This window comes from Tamandua tetradactyla, chromosome 1 (genome assembly GCF_023851605.1).
Source record: "Tamandua tetradactyla isolate mTamTet1 chromosome 1, mTamTet1.pri, whole genome shotgun sequence".
NCBI lineage: Eukaryota > Metazoa > Chordata > Mammalia > Pilosa > Myrmecophagidae > Tamandua > Tamandua tetradactyla.
In genome coordinates, this window is record NC_135327.1 from 19,350,382 (window position 1) to 19,374,140 (window position 23,759).

A 23,759-nucleotide genomic window follows, 5' to 3' on the forward strand; every position below is an offset into this window, starting at 1 on the left:
TTACATGATCAAGATGTTTCCACTCATCAGCCCATTCCCTTTCTGTCAAACGGTGGTCTACCAACTCATCTTGATAGCCTCCATTCAGACCTATTAGAAATAAGAAATAAAATCTGGAAATACAGGGAAGAATATAGAATAGAATTCTTCAAAGTAAATACAGATACATTATTTGAGCATGCAATTAAGGCAGTGATTGTTAATGGGGTGTGGGGCCCATAAAATGAAACATAACCAACAAAAGATTGCTATTTAGAATATATAAAGAACTCCTACAGATCAGTTGTGAGAGACAAAGAGCCCAAAGGAAAAACAGGGAAGAGAAATAAACAGGTATGTCACAGACAAGAAAGTACAAATGGCACAACAAAATATGAAAATATATTTAAACTTATAAATAGTAAAGAAACTGTCATAGAAACCACTGCAATACCATATCATCACTACATATTGGAAAAAATTAAAATGTGAGATGACACTAAATAGTTGACAGATATGTGGCTTATATAATAATGCAAATGCTTAGCCTCCATATGTAGAGTACATATTGGTACAACTACTCTGAAATAGAGTACTGCCCAAATGTTATTAGATAATGTCTAATAACAACCCAGCAGGGGTGGTGGTGGTATCCTCATTTCAAAAATTTTCGCACAGTTTTGATAGATACTGAAATTTCCAGGAATGTTATGACTGTGTGAATGAAAAGAATATTCAACCAAGAATTGCCCACCATTTTGAAAAATCATGTCACACATGGCAATACTGCTCACAGTATTTAAACTGCTAATATAACAACTCAAGCATCTGACTATTTAATATATTCTGGTGTCATCATGCCTAAGCCTTAACATTATTTACCATAAAATACTTTCCTTTTACATTTTATTATAAAATATTTTCTTACCTATTATAGTTAAGATTGAATATTGATCCTAAAATTATGAGTTTAAGATAGGTTTTAGTATCCATAAATTTCATTTTAGGAATGTAAAGTGGGTACTATATTTGTCTGAAAAAAGACAGGGAAAAAAAAAAGACAGGAAGTGCGGGGATGACTGGTTTGGTAAGAGCCAAGAACCATGGTACAGGGTATATATACATGTTCAAAAGAACTGGTGAAAATTAAGGAATCTGTAACCAAGGACTGGCAAACAAATGGCTGAATCTAAAAGAAACCACCAAGGTAGATGATTAAAGGTACTCAAAGTACACAAGATGAATAGTTTTCCTAAAATGGTTAGACATACACAGAAAATCTCACAAAATTGCAATTATAGCTAGATTTTAACCACTTCTCTCAGTAACAAAGCAAACTGACAAAAAAATGTATATGGATATAGAAGAAATCAATAACAAACCTAATTTTCCAGAGATAAAAAGGGAGGCACAGGGGTGTTTTAGAAGGGAATTGGAAAAAAAGGATTTGCACTATGCAGGAAGTTGCTATGGGAGCCCTCACAACACATGGACAAAGCTTCGGGCATCATAGAGCAAGAACCTGGATCTTGTCTCCACTACCTGCTAGCCACAATTCCTTTATCTCTCTCTCATTTCTAAAAAGGGGTTAAATATCACATGGGACTGGTGAGACGATTAAATGAGATAATAAAAAAGCAAAACACAACCTGAAGTATTTAAAATTCAATAAATTTTGACAGCTGTAAACACCACTGCTGCCATAGCTGCCATCACTCAGCTACCATTGCATGAAACCAGGGTCCAATTGTAGTCCAAGCCGCTGAGGTACCAAAAAGCCTAAGTCAGAGGTGGTCAGGGCAAGCGTATTTCAATTTTTTTACTCCACAGAGTACTCCGCCAAAGAAAACATAGGGAATCCCCTGGAAGCTATGTTGTAGTACGCTGGTTCACTATTGTGGTACAGATACTCAGCATTTAAACTCCAAAGAACTTTCAGCAGTAAACTTGTGGGAGATAATGAATGTAAAAAGTATATGACAAAGAGCTGTCCAAAACTGGTTTTCTTTGAGATTTGGTAGGGGATTTTTTTTTCTTTCCCAAGTTTAATGGCTATTAAAGGACCATCTGCCAGGCACTAATAACATGATAATGTCTAATAACAACCCAACAGGGATGGTGGTGTTATTTCCATTTTAAAAATGAGTAATCTGAGGCTCAGAATGGCTAACAAACTTGCCTAAGACACCATAGCTTGTTAGGATGAGAGTCAAGATTTAAAATTAGATATGCCTAACCTTATGAACTAAATAGCCATGTTCTCTTTCACCTTTAAGACATCTTTCTTGAATAATTTATGAACTTTTTATTCTGACATAAATTGTTAGAGAAAATTTTCAAGAATAGTGTAAAGAATTCTAGTTACTTATAACAGTATAAAAATTCTCCTTCTATCTGTATTTCCCAAATGTTAATATTTTATCTCATTTCCTTATTATTCTGTTTTTTTCCCATGAGTCATCTGAGAATAAGTCATAGGCATGATATCCCTTTACTCTTAAATATTCCCTAAATTTTAATTTCCATTTATCACTGCATTCATTTTGCTATTTTTCTCAAGCTGATTTTAATTTATTCAGACTCTCCATATGATGGAGAGTCTGAATTTACCATACAACAATAGTAGCAAAAAAGTATGAAGTAGGATCAATTTCAAATGAGTTTAACTACAACTTTAATATTCTTCTTTTTTGTATAGTATTGTTTTTTATTTTCAGTGGCAAAAAAACAATGATGATATTATTTTATTTTCTCACTAAGTAGGAAAAAATCCCAAGGATTCGATCTGATTTTATATCAATACCGTGTTGCTTACGTTACTTACCAAGATTGTGGTGTCTATCGCGAACTTCCCGGTGCTCCAGCATTTTGCTGGGTTCACGATACAGATGTGAAGTTGCAATATCTTCTAAGGTGTAGTGCTGAAGAGGTGGTGGTGTGGGATGGAACTGGCCTCCAGGATTCATGAGAGGCACAGTGAGGGCAGGACTGTGTCGGGGAGCAGGGCTGATGGTACACACTCTCTTGGCAGGAGGCTCAGGAGGTATTGTATCTCTTTCAAAACTATTCTCTTCTCTTCTGTAGAAGTAACAGAAATACATGTCTAAGCCTGTTGGCAAATGTTCATGCATGCAAACAGTTCCTAAGTACCTACTTTGTGCTAAGTGCTTTCTTAGACAGGAAGACTGTAAGGAGTAATATGTATAAGAGGTACGAACTGAAAATGTCTTCAGGGACCAGGCTAATAATGTAAATTGCTGATTTATTCCAGCATGAAAAATGAGGGCAAATTCATCCATAATCAGGCAGTAAGATCTAACCCTCATGAAGCAAAGGAGAGAATAATAAGGAGATGACAGCAGTGCCTTATGTGATAGGAACATGGAAGGTTATAAAGTTTAATTATATTGAGGGATATTTTGAGGTGAAATTCGTTACTATAGAGGTTAAATAAATAATTCCCTAAAAGGGAGAAAAAAGGCTCACTTAACTAATTCACTTGTGAGTTGGCAGGGTTTTCAGTCACTCAGCTTCAATAACAAATTCACTGTTGTTAAAATACTGCTTCCTTGAAAAATCATAGAATATGGTAGTAACCATTCATATTGTATTTTCTAGAATAAATTCATATATTAATCTGTTCAATAAAGGTGTATAACAAATACCAGTAATTGTCATACTTTTGCAGAACTTCACACACCAGAAAAAAATGCATTTAACAAGTTACACTTATGGTATTGGAGCAGTGGATATACAGAATGCTCTGGAGCAGAGGCTTCTCACTAGGGGTTATACAAAGTCATCTGAGGAGTTTTTTGTTTTGTTTTGTTTTTTAACTTTTTTTATTAATTAAAAAAATTAACAAACAAAACATTAAGATATCATTCCATTCTACATATAAACCAGTAATTCTTAATATCATCACATAGTTGCATATTCATCATTTCTTAAAACATTTGCATCGATTTAGAAAAAGAAATAAAAAGACAACAGAAAAAGAAATAAAACGATAATAGAGAAAAAAAAGATCATACATACCATACCCCTTACCCCTCGCTTTCATTTACCACTAGCATTTCAAACTAAATTTATTTTAACATTTGTTCCCCCCTATTATTTATTTTTATTCCATATGTTCTACTCTTCTGTTGATATAGTAGCTAAAAGGAGCATCAGACACAAAGTTTTCACATTCACAGAGTCTCATTGTGAAAGCTATATCATCATTCAATCATCATCAAGAAACATGGCTACTAGAACACAGCTCTACATTTTCAGGCAGTTCCCTCCAGCCTCTCCACTACATCTTGAACAACAAGGTGATATCTACTTAATGCATAAGAATAACCTCCAGAATAATCTCTCGAGTCTGTTTGGAATCTCTCAGCCATTGACAGTCTTATTTCACTCTTCCCCCTTTGGTTGAGAAGGTTCATCTGAGGAGTTTTTGAAAAATATTCATGTCTGGGAACTACTCTCAGACTTACTCCCCTGTTTTATGTTGGAACAAAGCAAACTAACCTTAGAAATTCTGACACTAACTATAACTTTCAACAACCACAGCAATCTTGTACAAGCAAAGGAGAAAGAGTGGTTTTAGGAAAGCAAGAACAACAAAGTTCTCTGCTTACCTGTCGGGACTGGGCCTCTTGCCATTTCCATGTACCTCCATGAGCAGCTCGGAAGAGTCAGCAGGAGATGCAATACTTGTATTGAGCAGAAGATGTTCGTGCTGAGCCAGGTACTGGGATGGGGTCTGCTTGGCAGCCCGAGCACAGTGCAGCAGTTCTCGCTGCAGCAGAGGAAGGTTGGCCTTGAAAAGAGGAGGTAGTGGCTGGGAGCAGTTTTCTCACCATTAGGGCCTATACATAGGGCTCAGCACCTCAAAAGGCTCTCTCACAAATCAAAGGATACTAAACAAAAGCCCCAGGTCCTTGTCAGTCTGATGCTCATAGGCCTCTTCTACAATATCTATTATACTATATTTGAATTACTGGATGATTTGTCTCTTGTCCCCGTAAGATGTAACTTTCCTTAAGGAAGGTGCCTTATTCACCGTTGTAGCCTCTTACAAAATCAAAGCTCAATAAATGTTTGTTGAAGAGAAAAATTTTTAAATGTTATGTATTTTTTTAAGACTTTTGTCAGTTAAGACACTTACTACTGCCGACAGAGGAGTATGAGGAATTCACTCTTTCCCTGCCTATCACTGTTAGCCATGGTTTCTCTCTTCTGAATTCCAATCCATGTCTAACAGCACTGCTGAAACAATCTTTCCCTTCATGTTCTCTATGATAGCTGCCATGGAATTCTGGAAATGGTGATTATTATGGTTTAGCTGTAACATGGGATTTTGATAAGGAACAGTGTGAGTGATAGGAATGAAGGTAACAAATTTCAGACTAGGCTTTGGTACATAAGATTCTTCCTAGTTAATTATACACTGATATTTTCCCTTTTCTAATATGTAAAAACTTTTAACGCGGCTATAAATCATGTAAAAAAAGACTATATATATCTTTGAAAATTCATAACTTTAATACCTTCATACATAAAATTTACTTTTCATGTATTCCCTATATTAAAAGAAAAACATAAAATAAGAAATGCTCCCCCCATATTTAAAAACAATTCATGCTGAGCCCATAATAGAAGGCTTTTATTCAAGAGAAGCAGATGAGCAAGAAAAAAAAAAGCAGAGGTTTAATACATGCAAGCAGTCATCCCTTCACCAAGGGTTAATTTAGCAAGCACCATAATTAGCGACTGTTTTAAAGCAGAGATAAATTGACAAAATCCCAAATGCTAGCCAAAAAGCTGCCATAACAACCTACCTCATGCTGTTTTCCAAAATAACACAGTTAAGTACAGGGAATTTGACTAAATAAAACACTTGTTAAAAGACTGTAGTCAATTCTATAACCTCAATCTTGCTGCAACTATAAAACAACCTTAATCGAAAGGAATACCATGTCATATCATTACATTTGTGACATGTGCCCTCTGATGAATAAAGAAAGATGCAAATTATTTCTTATTAACACAAATTTCACAAATATTTCCTGATTCTAGATTCCTGGGGAACTGTCTACCAGCTCTGACACACAGAAAGGAGATCAAGATAGAACTAGCACAGCTGTTTCAGAGCTGATAAAGGCATCAAAGACTGCCTTGAGATGCTGAGGTTTCAATGCTATTTGAATAGAGCCACAATACAAGCTGTGCACCTAAGGCATAAACGTTTTCCTGTAGGTATGTTATATGCTCTAACTTTAAAAGTTTTTAATAAGTGGTATTAAGGACACCAGTAAAGATGACCACCCTCATTTTTTTAATTATAGAAGTTGTAGGTTTACAAGATAAAAAATCTTTTTGATGCCGCTACATTTTCTTAGAAAATGAACAAAAGGTGATAGTAATAGTAACTCAATAAATGTTTGTTGAAGAGAAAAATTTTTCCCCTCTGAAGTTAATAGTAACTTCAGAGGGGAAAAGGGGCATATTTATTTTGGTCAGATAGTATGTATTTGAGGCTTTGTGGATCAAGAGACAAAATTAAAGAGATTATAGAGGTACTTAATAAAAGAAACAAATGTCCACAAATGGTAAATTGACAAAATTCAAAATGTAATAGTAACAAGTAATTTTTCGTAATGACATCCACTACTACTAAGAATGGAATTCTTATTTGGGGAAAGAGGATGGACAGGGGATAACATTTAGTTTTATTAGGATTTAAAGTTAGTATTCCTTATTACCAAATCAACTGCAACTGCTCATCTGTAAAAACCATTCTTAGCTCCAGGACTATTATGCAACCACACGGGGGCCTGGATTTAGTCATACTTTCTCTACTCCTAGTTAAGAGCACACAGTATCTGAATTGCGCTTTCTAAACTATTTTACAACTCTGCACGTTATAGATAACTGATAGCAATGCAAAACCACCCTTGTCTAAATACATGCAAATTATGTCCAGTAGAGGTTCAACTGACTTCCTTTGTCCACTATGGCAAAACCTACTGCGTTTGTCTGTTACCCATTCATATCACTACTCCTCATCAATAATATCCATTCTTTGGATTCTTCTTTGAAATGGTTGTAACATTTTACTAATTCCCTCATTAATAAGAAATTAAATAAAATCTTTGCCACATTCATTTTTTTCAATCTGTCTGAATCATTATTTTTTATTGAAAACTAATCTTTAACAGGAAAAAACAGTAACTTCACAGTGGGAAACCCTGGCGAACACTGTCTTAATGAAAAGATCAAAGTAAACATCACCAATTATGGGATAAATTAATATCTATGCCTTCTAATAGCATGAGGTGATAGCAGCACTGTTATACCTAGTATTTCTCCCTAAAATGTATAACCTAATTCTAATCATGAAGAAGCATCAGAAAAACCTAAACTAAGGATCATTCTATAAAATAACTACCCTATACTCTTAAAAAAAATGTCAAGATCACGAAAGACTGAGAAACTATATCGGATTAAAGAAGAATAAATATACTTGACAATTTAATGCAACGTGTAATCCTTAATAGGATCCAGGAACTCATCCCCTCCCACCAAAGGTGTTTTTCTTTTGCTGTAAAGAATATTAGTGGATCAATTGGTAAACACAAATAACGTGTTTTAAGACTATAATAAGACTATACTAAGACTATAGATAGGCCTTTAGTATTGTAGCATTGTTAATTTCCCGATTTGATAATTTGCAAAAGAATTTAGAGTATGGTGTCTGCAATTTACTCTCAAATGTTTCCAAAGGAAAAAAAAAAACAGAAAGATGGAGGGAGAATGATAGCACACATGTGGTAAAATGTCAATGTTTGGAGAATCTGGGTAAAGGATATATAGGGATTTTACTTTTCTGTAAGCAGAAAATTATTTAAAAATAAAAAATTCTTTTAAAATGAGCATATTCAGTATAAACATGACAACACCTCACATATCAGGTAAGCATGGTAACTTAGAACTGAGTTCCTGAAAATTAATGTTTTCAGGGAACATTAATTGTAGAGGACATTATTAGAAAAGACTAGATAGAATTTGGGGAGGCACATACATTGCCCTCCCATATCCTCTCCTGCCCTAAGGCTAAGTCCAAAAAGCAAAGGCCTCTCTGTTGTTCACCTGCCTCCTCTCAGAGCCTTCTCTCCTCTTTTGGTTATACTCAAAAGAGTCAGAGTCCAGTTAATTCTTTGCTAAGTGTTGGAATAACAGGCTTGGACCCCTGAACAAGGGGCAAAAATAACAGAAGCCACCCCCCACTGACACCTAGGAGATATCGAAATGGGCTGTTCCATCCACATTTCAATCTGTACTCCCTACCCTCCCTCATCCAATGGCTCAAGGTCTTCTGTTGAAATAGGATCCCTCCTTTGGGCCAAGGTACTTTCCTGTTGCTCCCCTCAGCAAACGCCATTTATTACCCAGCTAGTCCCTCAAATATAAAAGATCCTCCATTATCCTACCCGAGTGGGCTGAAGTCTGACTTAAACTCTGCACCATGCTGGTGCCTGAACAAATTCCTTCGCCGGTGATCGGTTTATCTCTGAGCTTTCTTCAAATCTAACATTTTTATTTCCTTGCTAAGAGCCCAGCTCAACCCCACTGCCATACTTACCTTATACTCCTACTTCCTACCAGTAGGGTCTGTGCACAGACCATAACTCAAAGCTTTTACAATTCTCATTTCATCAAGCATGAGGCTTCTCTGCAGAATATATTCACATCCTGCTACCAGCTTCAAATAAAGACATGAAAATGTATCATGACAACGTGATTTATTATTTAAACCACAGAAGAGGGATTCAGCAGATCTTCAGGAACTATTGAAGGTGAAATTAAATTTGAAAGAATTACCTACCTTGAGGAATGGAATCACAAAAGGGCGAAGAGGGAAGTTTGTGGCCTCTTGAAGCTTACAATGGAATTCTTCAATTGTTACTGTTGAGTTCTGAAAAGACAAATAATATTGTTCAATCTCCAAAACTGGGCACTTCAATATAAATCTGACAGCACTGAGCCCTTTTCATGAGGAAAAGGATATTTTTCAAGAGCACTACTGGAGACCTTGGACCCCTCTCAAAGGTTAACCACATTATGTTTCCCTTACTAGAATGAAAGAAACACTGCCTTCTTGATTCTCCTCTTCCTTGCCACCTCAAATCTAAATGCTCATCTATGACCAGCAGCCTGGGCTGCAGAATATACAGTGCCTTCCTCATTACTGTGACAAGAGTCACTCAGGTCCCTCTTATTGAGAGATTCACTTACAGTGTTACTAAGAATGCTGAACAGATCCTGACTATGCCCAGTATGTCAACTTTAAAGATACTGTCTGGGCTCAACAACTTAGGGCCTCAGCTGTCAAAGGTTAATCTCTTTCAAAGTTTCTGCCTACTTCTCAGCATATCTTCTAAACAGGAAGTTAACAACAGCAAAAATGCAAAAGAGAACAACAGGTGCTTTCTAGCCTTAAGTGTTCTGTTTGTCTATCAGAACAACTCCATATAGGCAGACTTCCATTGGGTAAATTTTTACCACCGTGTCAGAAACGTTATTAGCACTTCCCTGCATTTACTCAAAAGTCTAGACTTTAAACTAGGAATCTCTCCACTTCTGCTAAAGTGAAAAAACAAGTGAAAATATTTTCCTCAGAGTTCACAGAACATTTTCATTTCAATCCCTGGAACACAGGACGTTAACAACAAGCTATAAATAAATAAATATTGGGCTTTCATCTGAATTCCTACTCCCCAGAAAAAGCAACCAGCACTTCTAGGAATTTATTTTTAGAAAATCAAGTGTTCAAAGATATAACATACGAATTATTCACAACACACTGTTGCTTCTTAAGAATGAAAAAGGAAAACATAAAGGACCACAAACACTAAACTGCATAAAACATTATAATATAGTGAGAACACATAAGTGGAGGTTGGGGTAGGGCACAGCTTTATCTGTATTAATGAGGAAAAGTGAAAAAATCTGAAACAACAATGTGTTTTCCAAGAATCCATTTATGACACACATACATTTATACAAGTATTTTACAAGTCTGAAGAACAATGACAGCAGCAGTTATTTCTGGGATTGAAATTATGTATATTTGGAAAGTGGAACATTTCAATACATTTGCATTTTTGTGTGGGTGTGTTTTTTGTTGGCTATACATTTGTATTTTTACAGTGGACATTTTTAACTTAAATTGAAGGTATTTTTTTTTTCAGGTTAAAAGAGTATACCCAATTTAGTCATTGTTAGATGAAAATGTTCACAGTTCATTTCACACCCAAAAAAAAATATTTAAAACTTTAACTGAGGATGCATGGGTGATTCAGTGGTAGAATGCTTTCCTTCCATGCAAGAGACCCAGGTTTGATTCCTGGACCATGCACCCTCCAAAAAAAAACAAAACAGAAAACTTTAACTTAGTTCTTGTTTTACATATTTGACATGTTTACAATGGAAGCAAAGGTCAGAAATAAATATTTAGTGTAAGAGAATGATAATCTTTTTAATCTTTATTACAATGAATATAATAAATATAACGAGGCCTCAAAAATGGAAGCCTGACCAAAGATTCCTCCAAACTCTACCTGTGTCTTTTTTCTTTATGATCCAGCTATATACCCTTACCATGCCCTTGTATTAAATATTTTAGCTGTGAACACAACTATAGCCAACTCCTGTAACTCCTTCTAGCAAATCTCAACACAGGACTCCTGACAGTGCCCCAAATTACAAACAACGTAGATGTCCATCAACAGCAACATGAATAAATTGGGTATATTCCTACAATAAAATATTGCATAGAAATGAAAATGAACAATCTACAGCTATCTATAACAATAGGGACTGAACCTCATAAATGGAAAAAAAAGTCATTTATTACATTTTTACTTTGTGTGAAAGTGGTACTGTTTTACAGTTTTGCAATTCTCTCTAACGTGCAGCTTAAAAGAAGGCAGCTGGATTCTCATTTGCTGCTTCATTTAAAGTCTTGTGATATCAAGTTCTGTTGCCACTGGGTTAATTCGACTGTACACTCAAGAGAGAATAAGAGCAAAAAAGGCAAGTTACATCTAGTATTGTTATGAAAATAGTTTTGACTTACTGGATCCCCTGAAAGGGCCTTGGGGAATCCCAGGAGTGCCCAGACTACACTTTGAGAATTGCACTAGGGTTTGGTAGTGTGATTCATCTCTTTATGACTTACAGAAACTAACATGAAAGAGAACTGAAAGCTTTTCCTGGAGGTAAATCTTGAAAATTTCAATTCAGAAACAATGGAAACTGGCAGTACTGTGCTTATATATACTGAGAGTATTTCTCCCAATGTCAAAAAATCACTCTACATACCACAGGTTCACTGTGCTATGCACAGAAACAAAAATCGAGTACCCTGAAAATTCTCCTCATGAATATGAATGAGGAGCTGCAAAATGTGATCTCCTTGATACTATTTACTTAGATCATGAAACTTATAATTTGACAAGTTCTTTTTGGTGTCAAACAAAGCATCAGGCACTAAATGAATGAAACTTGCTCAACTTCACTATGCCTGTAGAAACTAGTCTTAAAACAAATTTAAATATGCTTATAGGAATTAAATCAACACTATAAGAAATAATAGGGTAAACATTACAGACTTTATGTTTCTCTAATAAATAAGGTAATCATGAAATTCACAATTCAACAGGTTTATACATTAACTGTAGAATTTACCACCTTATTATAGGCTTGGGAATCAGCAGAAATACACCTACAACTTCTTTGCTGGCTTTTATTCTGAGTCATACACTCAGGCAGGTTTAACAATAGTTAGGCTATACTTACCACCAGAGCTAGAACAAGAGTCCGCACTTTCTCCCCAATCTCAGGTGAGATATCATTGCCAAACTGCTGAAGTGTAGTGAGAAACCGCTTCAACTTGCTGAGCTGTCTAGCACCACAAGTAGCTGGCAATTGCTGATTTGTTAGTGCAGATGATGTGGAAGATGCAGGACCATTGCTGAACCTTTGTGGTGGTGATGGAGCTCCATTCAGTGTAGGAGGGGAATGGTTGATTCCATTGCTTACTAAAAAGGAAATCAAAATAAAAAACTTAATTCAAGTACAAAAACAGAGGGATCTTTGCTAATTTCTTTTTGTTTGCTATCTTGCACATTCATTTGTTCAAATTTTATAAAGCATGAGCTCACAAATTAATCAAGTCTCAGTATCCTGCCTTCAATGAGATTTTTGCATTGTGAGAAAGACCGGATGAAAATAATTACAGAATAACATACTAGAACAGAAGTGTGCATAGAGTATCACGAAGGCAGGGTGAAGCGAAATCTAACTCTATAGGTGCCATGGGCAGGGTGAGCAGTTTCTAAGAAAGATTTCCTGCACCAGGTACTACTGCTTGAGACAGAGTTTGGAAGAATACATCTTTCCAGGTAGTAAACACCCATGTTCATCTTTTACACAGCATCGGCATCCCAGACTCAGGGTCCCCAAGAAGCTAAGCAGACAATCAGAGGTAGACACATGAACAGACAGACAGAAAACAGATAACTGTTCTAATACAAGGGTTATTATTTCTAAGCTATAGGTTTAATGACCTATTCTAATAATAAGGTGTGTGTATATAACTTCCACAATTGACTATTCATATCCATAGGATTAGTTTTTCTATCTGTTAACAGCGCTAGATTAATGCCGGCAAATTCTTGGTCACTCTAAAAAGCATCTTCTAAATTTCATTCAGTACACTCCGATTCTGTATTTTTTTGCTTAAATTTCAATATATGAAAGTAATTACAATATGTGAAAGTAATGATATTTTCCCATCATTCTTTTTTCAAACAGTCTTATTCACACACAATATGATTGATCCTATATGTACAATTAATGGCTCTTGGTATAATTATGTAGTTATGCATTCAGCACAACATTCAATATAAGAACATTCTCATTCCTTCCAGAAAAAAAAAAATCCCATACCGCTTATATGCCTCTAATATTGACATTTAGTTCTGATGAATATTACATCATTACTATTAGCTATAGATTTGGTTTGCATTAATCGTATTTTTTGCTATATACCACCCTATTACTAACATCACATAATAGTGACATATGTATGTCCTAGTTCATGTAAGAACTTTCTTATATTTGAACAATTAACTACCATCATTGTCACTGCGTTATACAGTCCTGATTTTTATCCTCTAACATTCCTTCTGGTCTTCTTCTTTCAACCTCACACTCTGCTTTGTTAATTACGCTTACAGCATTGTGTCACCATCACATAGTATTGTGCTATCCATTTCTGAACCTTTACAATCAACCTTATCAAACATCCTGTATTTTTTAAGCTCCAATTGTCCAATCTCTACCATCTTTCTATTTCCTGATAACCTATGCTTTTGACTTTAAACTAGTTAAAAAAAAAATGAACAAACTATTTTTCAAAGAACATATAATATTTTTCCTTTCATTTCTGGTTTATTCCATTCAACATAATGTCTTAAAGTTTCATTCACGTTGTTGCATGCCCCGTGACTTCATTTCTTCCTGCAACTGCGCAAAATTTCATCATATGTGTATACTACAATTCACCCTTCTACTCATCAGTTGATCTCATCATTCTTTACAAATTTTTATTAATAAAACCAATCAACATACAATGCAAACATTCTTAATGTATGAACATTCCATACTTGGTGTCCAATCAATGCCTCACAATATCATCACATAGTTGTATATTCATCACCATGATCATTTCTCAGAACATTTGCATCACTCCAGAAAAAGAAATAAAAAAAACCTCATACATACCATACAATATCTCTTATCCCTCCCTCTGATTGACCACTAGTGGTTCCCTCTACCCAATTAATTTTAATATTTGTTCCCCCATTATTTATTTTTAATCCATATTTTTTACTCATCTGTCCATACCATAGATAAAAGGAGCATCAGACGCAAGGTTTTCACAATCACACAGTCACTTTGTGAAAGCTGTATCATTATACAATCATCATCAAGAAATATGGCTACTGGAACACAGCTCTACAGTTTCAGGTACTTCCCTCTAGCCTCTCCAATACACTCTAAACTAAAAAGGGGTCACCCACATAATGCATAAGAATAATCTCCAGGGCCTCTTGACTCAATTTGAAATCTCTCAGCAACTGACACTTTATTTTGTTTCATTTCTCTCTTTCCCCTTTCAGTCCACAATTTGCTCAGTCACTTGATGCTGAATTCCAGCTCATTCTAGGATTTCTGTCCCAAGTTGCCAGGGAGGTTTACACTCCTGGGAGTCATGTCCAACTTAGAGAGGGGGTGGACAGTGAGTTCGCTTGCCATGTTGCCTGAGAGATAGGCCACAGGTCTGAGCAACAAAAGAGGTTCTCTGGGGGGTGACTCTTAGGCCTAAATTTAAGTAGGTTTAGCCTATCTTTTGTGGGGATAAGTTTCACGTGAACAAACCCCAAGACTGAGGGTTCAGCCAATTGATTTTTCTGGTCTTCACTGCTTGCGAAAATATCAGGCCTTCTCCAAATGGGTAAGCTGAATTTCCCCTCTTTCTCATCATTTCCCCAAGGGGACTTTGCAAATGCTTTTTTTATTTTTATTTTTCAAACATAACAACATACAAATATGAACATTCTTACAATATGATCATTCCATTCTTGGTATATAATCAATAAGTCACAATATCATCACATAGTTGTATGTGATCATCACCATAGTTGTATGTGATCATCACCATGATCATTTCGTAGAAAATTTGCATCAATTTAGAAAAAGAAATAAAAAGAAAAAAATTCATACCTACCATACTCCTTTATTCCACCCTCTCACTGATTGTTAGTATTTCCATCTACCCAATATTTTTTAGCCTTGGTTTCCCCTATTTTTTTTCTATACCTCTTATCACTCCATTTCATTGATCACTAGCATTTCCATGTACTAAATTCATTTTTTCGTAATTAAAAATTTTTTTTAAATACCAAAAAACAACAATCACAAACATTCATATTTTTTGATCATTCCGTTCTACATATATATAATCAGTAATTCAAAATATCATCACACAGTTGAAGATTCATCATCACGATCATTCCTTGGAACATTTGCATCTATTCAGAAAAAGAAATAAGAAGAAAACAGAAAAAAATTCATACATACCATACCCCCACCCCTCCCCCTCACCGATCACCAGCATTTCACTCTAAATTTATTTTAACATTTGTTCCTCCTATTATTCATCTTTATTCCATATGTTTTACTCGTCTGTTGATAAGGTAGATAAAAGGAGCATCAGACACAAGGTTCTGACAATCACGCAAGCACATTGTGAAAGCTATATCATTACACAATCATCATCAAGAAACATGACTACTGGAACACAGCTCCGTATTTTCAGGCAGTTCCCTCCAGCCTCTCCATTACATCTTGATTAACAAGGTAATATCTATTATATGCGTAAGAATAACCTCCAGGATAACATCTCCACTCTGTTTGGAATCTCTCAGCCATTGACACTTAATTTTGTCTCATTTCATTCTTCCCCCTTTTGATCAAGAAGGTTTTCTCAATCCCTTGATGCTGAGTTCCAGCTCATTCCAGGATTTTTGCCCCATGTTGCCAGGAAGGTCCACACCCCTGAGAGTCATGTCCCACGTAGACAGGGAGAGGGTGGTGAGTTTGCTTGTTGTGTTGGCTGGAGAGAGAGGCCACATCTGAGCAACAAAAGAGGCTCTCTTGGGGGTGACTCTTAGGCCTAAATTTTAAGTAGACTTGACCCATGCTTTGTGGGGTTAAGTTTCATATGAACAAACCCCACGACTGGGGGTTCAGCCTATAGCATTGTTTGTCCACACTGCTTGTGAGAATATCAAGAATTCAACTTGGGGAAGTTGAATTTTCCCCCTTTCTCACCATTCCCTGAAAGGGACATTGCAAATACTTTTTTATTCACTGTTCAAATCACTCTGGCATTTACTGGGGCATCACTCTGGACAAACCAACAAAATCTCATGTCCTACACAAGGTTCCATGTATTTACGGTGTTCAATTAAGCTGTCCACATAAGTTATATTAGGAACTGCACTAGTCAAAATACAAATTTTGTACCAAATAAACATTTATTTTTATTTAGTCTCACACATAAGGTAAAATATTGAAATAGTAATTACCATCTATTTTCAGCACCCAGCAGTAATGACATTCCTTTGTTCTTCCTCGTGCAAAAACATTTAAAAAATTTGTACATTTAGTCACTATCATTACACACTCTAGGCATTCCTAGATTATACTGTCTCAGTCTTTATTGTCTTTCATTCTGATTTCATTTGTGCCCCCAGTCCTCCTCCCTCTATCATTCTCATTCAGCTTCATTCAGTGTTTTAACATAACTAACTGTATTACAGTTAGGTGGTACTGTGCTGTCCATTTCTGAGTTTTTACATTCAGTCCTGTTGCATAATCTGTACCCCTTCAGCTCCAATTACCCAATATCTTACTCTATTTCTAAGTTTATTCACTAATGTCAGTTCATATCCGTGAGACCATACAGTATTTATCCTTTTGTTTCTAGCTAATCTCACTCAGCATAATGTCCTTAAGGTCCATCCATGTTGTTACATACTTCATAACTTTATTCTGTCTTATAGCTGCATAATATTCCATCGTATGTATATACCACAGTTGGTTTAGCCACTCATCTGTTCATGGACATTTTAGCTGTTTCCTCTTCACAGCTGTAAATAATACTGTTATATATACATTGGTGTGCAAATGTCCATTTGTGTCCATGCCCTCATGTCCTCTGAGTAGATACATAGCAATGGTATTGCCGGGTCATATGGCAATTCTATATTTAGCTTTTTGAGGAACTGCCAAATTGCCTTCCACAGAGGTTGTACCATTTGACAATCCCACCAACAGGGGATAAGTGTGCCTCTTTCTCCACATCCCCTCCAGCACCTGTCATTTTCTGTTTCACTGATAATGGCCATTCTGGTGGGTGTGAGATGATATTTCATTGTAGTTTTAATTTGCATTTCTCTTAATAGCCAGGGAAGTTGAACATCTCTTCATGTGCCTTTTGGCCATTTGTATTTCCTCTTCTGAGAAGTGTCTGTTCAAGTCTTTTGTCCATTTTGTAATTGGGTTGTCTGTCTTTTTGTTGTTGAGTTGAACAATCTCTTTATATATTCTGGATACTAGACCTTTATCAGATATATCATTTCCAAATATTGTCTCCCATTGTGTAGGCTGTCTTTTCAGTTTCTTGACGAAGTTCTTTGATGTGCAAAACTGTTCAATTTTGAGGAATTCCCATTTATTTATTTCTTTCTTCAATACTCTTGCTTTGGGTATAAGGTCTAGGAAACCGCCTGCGAGTATAAGACCTATAAGATATTTCCCTACATTTTCTTCTAACAGTTTCATGGTGTTAGATCTAATGTTTAGGTCTTTGATCCATTTTGAGTCAATTCTTGTATAGGGTGTGAGATATGGGTACTCTTTCATTCTTTTGTATATGGATATCCAGTTCTCTAGGCACTATTTATTGAAGAGACCGTTCTGTCCCAGGTGAGTTGGCTTGACTGCCTCATCAAACATCAATTGTCCATAGACGAGATGGTCTATATATGAATACTCTATTCTATTCGTCACTATATCTATCTTTGTGCCAGTACCATGCTGTTTTGACCACTGTAGCTTCATAATATGCCTTAAAGTCAGGTAGCGTGAAACCTCCAAGTTCACTTTTCTTCTCAGGATACTTTTAGCTATTTGGGGCACCTTGGCCTTTCAGATAAATTTGGTTATTCGTTTTTCTATTTCTGAAAAGTAAGTTTTTGGGATTTTAATCGGTATTACATTAAATCTGTAGATTCAGGTAGAACTGACATCTTAACTATAGTTAGTCTTCCAATCCATGAACACGGTATGCCCTTCCATCTATTTAGGTCTTCTGTGATTTTTTTTAACAACTTCGTGGAGTTTTCTTTGTATAGGTCTTTTGTTTCTTTAGAAAAATTTACTCTAAATATTTTATTCTTTTGGTTGCAATAGTAAATGGAATTCTTTTCTTGATTTCACCCTCAGATTGTTCATTACTAGTGTATAGAAACACTGCAGATTTTTGAGTGTTGATCTTGTAACCTACCACTTTGCTGTACTCATGTATAAGCTCTAGTATAGTTTGGCTGTGGATTTTTCAGGGTTTTCGACAGTTAGTATCATATCATCTGCAAACAGTGAGAGTTTTAATTCTTCCTTCCCAATTTTGATGCCTTGTATTTCTTTTTCTTGTCCAACTTCTCTGGCTAGAACTTTCAACACAATGTTGAATAACGGTGGTGATAGTGGACATCCTTGGTCATGATGGCATTTTCATTTGCCTCAAGATATTTACTGATTTCTCTACTAATTTCTTCCTTGACCCACTGGTTGTTTAAGACTGTGTTGTTGAGCCTCCATATATTTGTAAATTTTCTGGCACTCTGCCTGTTATTGATTTCCAACTTCATTCCTTTATGATCTGAGAAAATGTTTTGTATGATTTCAGTCTTTTTAAATTTATTGAGACTTGTTTTGTGAGCCAGCATATGGTCTATCCTTGAGAATCATCCACAAGCACTTGAGAAAAAGGTGTATCCTGCTGTTTTGGGGTGAAATGTTCTATAAATGTCTGTAGCTCATTTATTGTATTATTCAAATCCTCTTTTTCTTTATTGATCCTCTGTCTAGATGTTCCGTCTTTTGATGAGAGTGTGGAATTAACGTCTCCAAGGATTATGGTAGACATGTCTATTTCTCTTTTCCGTGTTTGCCTCGTGTATTTTGGAGCATTCTGGTTTGGTGCATAAATATTTATGATTGCTATGTCTTCTTGTTGAATTGTTACTTTTATTAATACATAGTGTCCATCTTTGTCTCTTTTAACTGTTTTACATTTGAAGTCTAATGTGCTGGATATTAATATAGCTACTCCTGCTCTTTTCTAATTGTTATTTGCATGAAATATCTTTTCCCAAGCTTTTACTTTCAATCTTTGTTTATCCTTGGGTCTAAGATGTGTTTCCTGTAGATAGCATATAGATGGGTCCTGTTTTTTAATCCATGCTGCCAGTCTATGTCTTTTGATTGGGGAGTTTAATCCATTAACATTTAGTGTTAATACTGTATGGGTAGTACTTTCTTCTACCATTTTGCCTTTTGGATTTTATATGTTGTATCTAATTTTTCTTCTTTTTACCTTTACTGATGGTCTTCCTTTCTACACTCTACTCTACACCTCTCTCTCCTGTCTTTTCCTATCTGCCTCTAGTGCTCCCTTTAGTATTTCTTGCAGAGTCAGTCTCTTGGTCACGAATTCACTCAGTGATTTTTCACCTGAAAATGTTTTAATTTCGCCCTTATTTTTAAAGGACAGTTTTGCTGGATATAGCATTCTTGGTCGGCAGTTTTTCTTTTTTAGTAATTTAAATATATCATCCCACTGTCTTCTCGTTTCTGCTGAGGAATCTACACATAGTCTTATTGGGCTTCCCTTGTGTGTGATGGATTGCTTTTCTCTTGCTGCTTTCAAGATTCTCTTTTTCTCTTTGACCTCTGACATTCTGAGTAGTAAGTGTCTTGGAGTACATCTATTTCAATCTATTCTCTTTGGGGTACACTGCGCTTCTTGGATCTGTAATTTTAAGTCTTTCATAAGAGTTGGGAAATTTTCAGCGATAATTTCCTCCATTAGTTTTTCTTCTCCTTTTTCCTTCTCTTCTCCTTCTGGGACACCCACAACACGTATATTCATGCACTTTGTATTGTCATTCTATTCCCTGAGTCCCTGCTCATAATTTTCCATTTTTTCCCTATATTTTCTTTTGCTTGTAGGATTTCCGATATTCCATCCTGTAGTTCACTAATCCTGTCTTCTGCCTCTTGAAATCTGACATTGTAGGTTTCCATTGTTTTTTTCATCTCTTCTACTGTCTTTCATTCCCGTAAGGGCTGGGATTTGTTTTTTCAGACTTTCAGTTTCGTATTTTTGTTCATTTCTTGCCTTATTTATATCTTCCCTCAATTCATTGGTTTGGTTTCTGATGAGATTTTTCCAAATCTGTTCGAACATTCTGAATTAATTGCTTCAACTCCTGTATCTCATTCAAATCGTTGGTTTGTTCCTTTAACTGAGCCATACCTTCAATTTTCCTAGTGTAATTTGTTATTTTTTGCTGGTGTCTAGGCATTTAATTACCTTAATTAGTTTATTCTGGAGATTGCTTTCACTTCTTTTACCTAGGGTTTTCCTGCTGGATGAATTTCTTGTCTGTTTGTTCTTTGACATTGAGTTCAGCTTTTTTTGGACCAGAAGCTTAGGTTTTGTTTAACAGAGGAGAATTTTTCAGTTCTTGTTTTCTTGTTTCTTGCCCTGCTTGTATGGTGCCTTTCCCCTGCCCAACCCTTAGGACGGTCTACTTAGATACTATAGACCACAGCCGGATTTTCCCAGACCAAACTGGCCTCCTATCAGGAGGAAAGAGTCACCTGCGTCGGTTTTCCCTGAGGGTGAGACTCAGCAGGTTAAAAGACTTTCCTGTGAAGTCTCTGGACTCTATTTTTCTTATTCTGCCCAGTATATGGCACTTGTCTGCCTGCAGGTCCCATCAGTCTAAGTTGATGAGGTATCTTTATCACATTCTCCCTGCTGGGGGTGTGGTGGAGACAGAGGAGAGGTTGTAGGTTAGTTTTAATGGCTTCAAATTACCAAGCCCTGGTGTCTGAATTCCTTGAGGGAGGGATTCCACCTGAGTTGGGCCTCACGCCTCCCCTGGGGAAGGTACAAGCTCCAGACAAGTTCTCAAACAAGTTTGTTTCTGCCTATGCCTGGGGCAGCTGCAGCCTGAAAGGCAGTCAAGTCTTTGTAGAAACACAGCCACAAAATCCTGTGTTTCTTTTTTTTTCTTTTTCTGTCAGCCCTGCCCCCCTAACGTTTGGGCAAAAATCAGCAACCTCAGCTTTGACCGGGTTCAGCTGAGCTGGGGGCCTATTTTTAGTAGTCAAAATTTGTGAATTAATTCCACACTTGAAGCTTAGTTGCACTCAGCCCCTGCTGCTCGTAAAGTCCTTTTCCTTTCCCCTCTGGGAAGCAGCCTGTGGGTGATGGGCATGGGCTGCTGTGGCTTGGGGAACTCATGGTTCTGGGTGGGCTTGCTGGTCCAGACTGGGGTATGCTGTGTCCAATCACTGACGTGGCCCCAGGAGTTGTTTTGTACTGTTTCTGGTTATTTAGTAGCTATATTGGAGGATGAACTAAATCCCACACCTTGCTAAGCCGCTATCTTGGCCGTCTCTGCCTCAATGGACTAAATTTATTTTAACATTTGTTCCCCCATTATTTATTTTTAATCCATACGTTTAACTCATCTGTCCATACCGCAGATAAAAGGAGCATCAGACACAAGGTTTTCGCAATCACACAGTTAAAATCGCAAAAGCTGTATCATTATACAATCATCTTCAAGAAACATAACTACTAGAACACAGCTCTACATTTTCAGGCAGTTCCCTCCAGCCCCTCCAATATACCTTAACTAAAAAGTTGTTATCTATATAATGCATAAGAATAACCTCCAGGATAACCTCTCGACTTTGTTTGAAATCTCTCAGCCATTGATGCTTTATTTTGCCTCATTTCTCTCTTCCTCTTTGGTCGAGAAGGTTTTCTCAATCCCTTGATGCTGGATCCCAGCTCATTCTAGGATTTCTGTCCCAAGTTGCCAATAAGGTTTACATCCCTGGGAGCTTTCCCATGTAGAGAGGGGGAGGGCAGTGAGTTTGCTTGCCGTGTTGGCTGAGAGAGGCCACAACAGAGCAACAAAAGAGGTTCTCTGAGGGGTGACTCTTAGGCCTAATTTTAAGTAGGCTCAGCCTATCCTTGTGGGGATAAGTTTCATATGAACACACCCCAAGATTGTGGGCCTCAGTCTATTGCTCTGGTTTTCCCCACTGCTTGTGAGAATATTAATAATTCTCCACTTAGGGAAGTTGGATTTTCCCCCTTTCACACCATTCCCCCAAGGGGACTTTGCAAATACTTTTTTATTCACTGTTCAAATCCTTCTGGACAAACCTACAAAATTTTATGCCCTACTCAAGGTTCCATGTACTTATGGTGTTCAATTAAGTTGTCCACATAAGTTATATTAGGAAATGAACTGCGCACTTCTTGATGAAGATTATTTCACATATCTACTTTGGTTTTGTTTATTAGGTGGAAAAGGGTAAGTGCTCAGGAAAATGCTGCTGGAGATTAACAGGGAGAGAAAAACAGGATCAATTCTTCTGTGTCACCCATTAAAAGAGATCACTTAAGTTATAGGAAAGAAAAGTTCAACACTCAATCTCAGCAAACTAGAAAATCAGTCGCAATGGTCTGTCATTTCTTTATTTACATATAAAGGTCAACTGCCATTAGAAATGTGCCCAGTTTTAAAGAAACCCATAAAAATATAATACATTACTGTGCTTTTAGCTAACAAGTTTTTTCATAGCTTCTTAGCAAGTAGTCAAATATGGACATTAAAAAAGGGTAAATTTATATATATTTATACCTATTGTCTGTACCCTAAAATCTGAATAATAGCCAAGGTTTAAATTTGTTCCATTACTTATGCCTAATATGATTTAACTTTGATATAGAAAATGGAATTTAAGAATGAGGATATCAAACTTAATTTCATTTACTCTGGTAATTCTCCAAGTTCACTCATTAATGTTAGTTCTTATCAACCGAATGCAAGAATCTTAGAGGGAGGAGCACTAAAGGAACGTGACAGTGACTAAGTATACAAAACAAATGTTTTTTGTTTTTTGCATGAGGAAAAACAAAGGAATGTCAATATTGCAAGGTGTTGAAAATAGATGATCATTCATATTTTAAAACTTCAACTTTAAAACTTTTAAAACTTCAACTTCTGCATGAGACTAAAGCAAGAAATGTTTATTTGGTACAAAACATATTTTGACTAGCACATTTCCTAATTTAACATATATGGACAGTTTATCTGAACACCATAAGTACATAGAATCTTGACTAGGGCATAAGAGTTTGCACGTTTGTCCAGATTAGTGTGATGCCCCGATAAATCCTTGGGGCTTATTCACATGAATCGTATCCCCGCAAAGGATAGGCTAAGCCTACTAAACACTGTGCCTAAGAGTCACCCCTAGAGAACCTTTTTGTTGCTCAGATGTGGCGTCTCTTTCTAAGACAACTCAGCATGTGAACTCACTGCCTTCTCCACTACATGAGACACGAATCCCAAGGGTGTAAATCTTCCTGGCAATGTGGAACAGAAAGCCTGGGATAAGCCAGGATCTGGGATCAAGAAATCAAGAAAGACTTCTTGACCAAAAAGGGGAAGTGAGAAATGAGGCAAAATAAAGTGTCAGTGGCTGAGAGAATTCAAATAGAGTTGAGAGGTTATCCTAGAAGTTATTCTTATGCACTATGTAGATATCCCTTTTTAGTTTATGGTGTATTGGAGTGGCTAGAGGGAAGTATCTGAAACGGTTGAGCTGTGTCCCAATAGCCTAGATTCTTGAAAACAACTGTATAAAAATAAAAATTTTACAATGTAACTATGTGATTGTGAGAACCTTGTGTCTGATGCTCCTTATATGCAGGGTATGGACAGATGAGTTAAAAATATTGATATGAATAAATAAATAATGAGGAAGACAAAGGG

The 23,759-nt window shown here is 36.4% G+C and overlaps 1 protein-coding gene across 2 annotated transcripts in view; it reads right to left on the bottom strand.

Annotated features, from left to right (window-relative positions):
- Nucleotides 1-23,759, bottom strand: part of CBFA2T2 (CBFA2/RUNX1 partner transcriptional co-repressor 2) — a 208,890-nt gene that overhangs the window by 20,439 nt on the left and 164,692 nt on the right. For both annotated transcript variants that reach the window (XM_077111175.1, XM_077111168.1), the window contains exons 3-7: nt 11,836-12,077; nt 8,861-8,950; nt 4,611-4,792; nt 2,804-3,057; nt 5-90 (exon numbers count right to left, since the gene is read on the bottom strand). In XM_077111175.1, the coding sequence (XP_076967290.1) occupies nt 5-90; nt 2,804-3,057; nt 4,611-4,792; nt 8,861-8,950; nt 11,836-12,077 (854 nt within the window). The remainder of the gene's footprint in view (nt 1-4; nt 91-2,803; nt 3,058-4,610; nt 4,793-8,860; nt 8,951-11,835; nt 12,078-23,759) is intronic.